Raw genomic sequence first — 5,000 nt, forward strand, 5'->3', positions numbered from 1 at the left:
CAGCATATGTCTCGCCCACGAGGTACTCTTGCAGCAACACCGGAGTATCCAAGTTATATGGGTCTTCACATACACTCCACATTAGCTGAAAAAAATGATGCTTGTTTTTATACTGTCACTTAATTTCCTCGACAAATTGATTCATCAAAACACCGGTATAAATTTAGAAACATTGTAGCTAATGCAATTTATATCAACTAATACAGCAGACTGTACAAACTGATATGCAAAATGTATATAGATAAATACAAGAGAATAATCTCTGACTACTTATGTGTTGAAAGCATTTCTACAGCACATCACTCAGAATAAAAGAAAACAAGAAAAAAATGAAAGATATATATATATATATATATATATACATATATATATATATATGCATAAGCATGTGTGTGCGCGTGTGTGCGGGCGTGTGTGCGGGCGTGTGTGCGGGCGTGTGTGCGCGGGCGTGTGTGCGCGTGTGTGCGTGTGTGTATGTATGTATGTGTGTGTGTGTATATGTGTGTGTATGTGTGTGTGTGTGTGTGTGTGTGTGTGTGTGTGTGTGTGTGTGTGTGTGTGTGTGTGTGTGTGTGTGTGTGTGTGTGTGTGTGTGTGTGTGTGTGTGTGTGTGTGTTTATTTATTGTTTATATTCAGTTCTGAGAAATTCTGAAATGTGAGGATAATACTTTCAACTGGCCACTTCTTTTGAGTTAATCTTAAGCCTAGCCTCCTGTCTTCCCTTCTGTCACTGTGTGGTGAAGGGAATGTTCGCTGGCAAGAAACACCTACAAACAGTGTTAAAATTAAAAACAAAACAAGCTGTACTATCTTAACTACACATGCTAGAACTCCTAACTAAAAGACCAGCTGCAGTAATACAAAATATTTACAATAGTGTTTACAGATATCACAAAAGTGAATGCCAATCAACAACTACAAGACGAAGGGTCAGCATACTGGACCCCACCAGATATTCTTGCAGCGTTATTGAAGATTCCACTTGGCGGTCTTTAAAAATGCTCCACTTCAACTGGTATAAAAAAAAAGGAGGAAACAATAATATTCATGCCTCAAAGAGAATGAAGAGGTACTATCCAATATTTGCCAAAAGGAATACAAGGAAAGGTTTTGAAACATGCAACATAAAAGAAAGACAGTCTAAGCATTGTACTTGAGAAACATGTCAGTAAATTTACATAGACTTTGTTAAGACAAATATGGCATTTTTATCTTTATCTATTTTCTTTTCACTGTAAATCAACTATTTAATCTAAACTGTACATATTCCATATATTATCATATTTACTTGGTAATGTATCTGATTTCATTGGAAATTTCAGACGGTTTTAGAAATTTCATATTACACATAAACATTTTAATAGAACCAATTACCTTTCATATAAAGTTAATGTGACTGCCGCACCAAGTAGTATAATGAAGAACAACCTATCCACTAGTCTGCCTATTAAAGTACCTGATTCTTATATCAATCAGGACTTATTCTCAAGATCAGAGACAAAAGTATGGTATGACATTATTGAACACCCTTTGGAACTTGCATTATAAATCAAACACATATCATGCATCCTTATACATTTCCTTATTCTTGATGAGCTCAAAAGATAAAAAGTAAACATAGTGATGCTTATGATGGACATTTATTTCATGTTAACACTAAATTCATCACAAGATGTAATTTCTATACTCAAAATATAGATGACTATAAAAGTATACAAATAGCCTCTTTACACAGAGCCTGTTTGAACCGAATTCCAAACAAGAATGAGTATAAAAAAAGTAATTTATATGATGCATTTTGGATCCTTCAAATTCATCAGCAAAATAATAAACAGCCAAAATAAGAAAAAAAGAAAAAGACTAAGTTCAATTTAAACTAACCTTCCTTGACAGGTCATGATCCTTGTCATGAACAGATGCCAAGTGCAAGATGGCCAAGCGATTGCTCAACACAGTAGAGCACTTGAAGAGCGAAAAGAGGGACTCTTTTGTGACACGTACTTCAACCAACATCTGGTTCACTCCATCGACAAAAGTCATGCTGCGGCCTGAGATGACTTTTTTCCCACAAATCTGAAATCAAATATATATAAATTTTCCATACTCATTAACCATTCGCCAATTTTTACCTTAAATATTTACTATGGTGCATTTCATCTATGACTAACAGTCATGAAAAAAATCTGTAAAGAGACCTACACTGTGTAGCTTCCTGCTATTATCACTATTTTACATGTGTTTGTGTAATTTTTTTTTTCCATTTTCATGTGTTTTAACATTCATTAAGCAAATCCTGTTTTACAATATCTGAAAAAAATAACTTAAGACTCAAACAGCAAAGTACTCATATTTTTAAATCAACTTTCCATTTATAATCAACTATTGTATGCTCCCATGTAATTCATTTATGTGATCTGGCCAACTAAAATCTATAAAGAGATTGAAAAATAAAAGACAAAAAGACAACTGAAAATTATACATCTTACAGTATTTCACTTTACTTTTACATTTTACTTCATTTTACATTTTACCATACTTGAGGTTAATGAACTTTCTTCAATTCATTTCTTTGCTTTGTTTCTCTTTGCTTTACCTAACTCTACTTTGCTTCTACAAGAAAAAGCCACATTCCAAACCTGGAAGAGTTGTGCATTGGGCAAAAGCTGAGGTGGGGGAGTGGTGACAATGTGGTTGGTGGGCATGTGGTCCAAGCCAATATCCAGCATGTGCATGCACACTCCTGGTACAATTACCAGCAAGTAGTGATCTGAAATCAAAAAGAACTATATCAAAATCCCATAAAAAAGTGCCAAAACATAAGTACGTGTACAGTGCAATAAAGATAACTGACATAATAAAAAAAGATGGTATTAATACATGCCACAGTAAGGATGGACTCAAATTCCGCAGGCACATTTACATGTCAAGATAATGGAAGGCTGCTCTCTGTTCTGTGTATTAGATAGGCATAGAGTTTTATGGCCCCAATGGTGCTAGTCTCAGAATTTTAAGGCTTTAATCAAAAAATAGTAATTGCCTCATCCAGAATCAAAGAACGTAAAACAGAAGAAACACTCTCCACACACATCTAAATTTCATATCATGGTGGAGGTCCTTGACGTTGAACTTGCAGAAGTAACAAGCCTACTCTAATCATTACCCAGCACTATTAGGTTAACATCAAAGGCACACCTTTTAACACCTGTGAAAGCAGTCCAGTAATGGAACTTACCTCCAAACAGTGAGTATGTAGGAAGGGCAGAATGAGCATGGCCCCAAGGTACTCCTGGCACCACTGTATGCAGGACACAGCCATGGTGCAAAAGGGTCACAGAATATGCTAAATACACAGCACAACTCTCTGGATCAGCGGGGGTCTCAGCCAGCCTCGACTGAAGACACACAGAGAGAATATTTGGATATAGCCTGAATACAAATTAAGCCACAGGTTTTGTTTATTTTTATCAAAACTTATTTTGATTAAAAAAAAAATGTCTCAAAAAAACTAGAATAGTTTATAAATACAACCAGCTGATTAAGACACAATTTCAGAGGCCAAAATGAATAAGTAATATTATCATAGTATCAATAATAAAAACAAAAAAACTTCACTTAGCTCTCTACCTTGTAGATATAATGATGGCAGATGCAGACAGCTCCTGAGGGTGAAGTAACAACACGGAGATCCAGCCAGGCATCTCCCGCAGTGTGCAACAAACCCTGGTCTCGATAATCTCCACTGAGGTCCAGTGGGGAATGTTCTAACCCTGAGAGTTCTAGTGGTACATTTAGCTGAAGCAAAAATTCAATGCATCAGTAATTTGTAAAGGTATACAGTCCTTTGAAAATAACTGTTTGGAGTCAGTTGCACCTCTAAATTAACACATTCTATCATAAAATTATCTATATATCAAATAAAGCATAGTTAACCCAAGGCTGCCAGGCATGGCGTGTACATACATGCCTACTGTGAGTTTACTTTATTAATTGTTTTTACACATAGATGGCTACACTTGTACTGAGTCACCAATGAGCCAATTACGAGTACCACCTGTCTCACCTGTTTACCCTTTTCCTTGATTTTCAAAAATGTTATGATTTCTTACATTGCTGTTACTAATGTCTATACCATTACAGTAATTATAATCTCTATAATAAAAATGACACCACTGATATTCATGAATTAGTATAAATATGTATATCCCTCCAATTCAAGGAAAGGTGAAATCAGGTAGGGTAACAAGGTCTACTAATTGACTCCTTTGTGGCTAGGCATTTGCAAAGACATATATGTGCTAAGACATTTCACAAAAAAAAAAAAATTAGCAAAGCACTCTCCCGGTGGCATTGGGTTAACATTCACAAATTAAATCAAATTTTTAAAAATATTTAATCTTTGATATCAGTATATTTACAAACATAAAATCACCATAGCAACCCATTTTTGTTAAATACTCATTTAGAGAAATGTCATGCATGATGGCAGTGCAACATACCACAGTTTCATGAGGTTTATTTGGGTGAAATTGCAGAGCAGTGAGCATAGGACGAGGTCGCATCTCATCTTCCTCCGATTCACCTGAAATTTACAACATGCATAAGCAGCAAATCTATTAGCATCTATCAACAATCCATAGCATCCTTTATTCATGGTACCATTGTTTCTGAAAATGAAATTAAATATATTCTTAAGTCTACAAGTTGGTTTTATAACTATCAAAATATATATATATATATATATATATATATATATATATATATATATATATATATATATTTATGTATATATATATATATATATATATATATATATATATATATATATATATATGACTTGTCACTATGTATTATTCTTTTGACAATCTTGTAATCTTGGGTATAATCTCTGATATAAAACATTTGTAAGATATTCTGAACTTCTATAAAATCCATAAATCTGTAATAATCATGTTTTATTTTCACTTTTGATGAACCTTTCAAAAACCTTATCAAGAGCTTT

The 5,000-nt window shown here is 34.1% G+C and overlaps 1 protein-coding gene across 2 annotated transcripts in view; it reads right to left on the reverse strand.

Moving 5' to 3' along the window:
- The window catches only part of LOC125037549 (protein pigeon-like), a 33,595-nt gene that overhangs the window by 20,043 nt on the left and 8,552 nt on the right, over window positions 1-5,000 (reverse strand). For both annotated transcript variants that reach the window (XM_047630718.1, XM_047630719.1), the window contains exons 7-12: window positions 4,498-4,580; window positions 3,626-3,793; window positions 3,234-3,393; window positions 2,638-2,768; window positions 1,883-2,074; window positions 1-85 (exon numbers count right to left, since the gene is read on the reverse strand). The exon at window positions 1-85 is cut by the window's left edge and continues 92 nt beyond it. In XM_047630718.1, the coding sequence (XP_047486674.1) occupies window positions 1-85; window positions 1,883-2,074; window positions 2,638-2,768; window positions 3,234-3,393; window positions 3,626-3,793; window positions 4,498-4,580 (819 nt within the window). The remainder of the gene's footprint in view (window positions 86-1,882; window positions 2,075-2,637; window positions 2,769-3,233; window positions 3,394-3,625; window positions 3,794-4,497; window positions 4,581-5,000) is intronic.

The sequence above is a fragment of the Penaeus chinensis genome, chromosome 23, assembly GCF_019202785.1.
Source record: "Penaeus chinensis breed Huanghai No. 1 chromosome 23, ASM1920278v2, whole genome shotgun sequence".
NCBI lineage: Eukaryota > Metazoa > Arthropoda > Malacostraca > Decapoda > Penaeidae > Penaeus > Penaeus chinensis.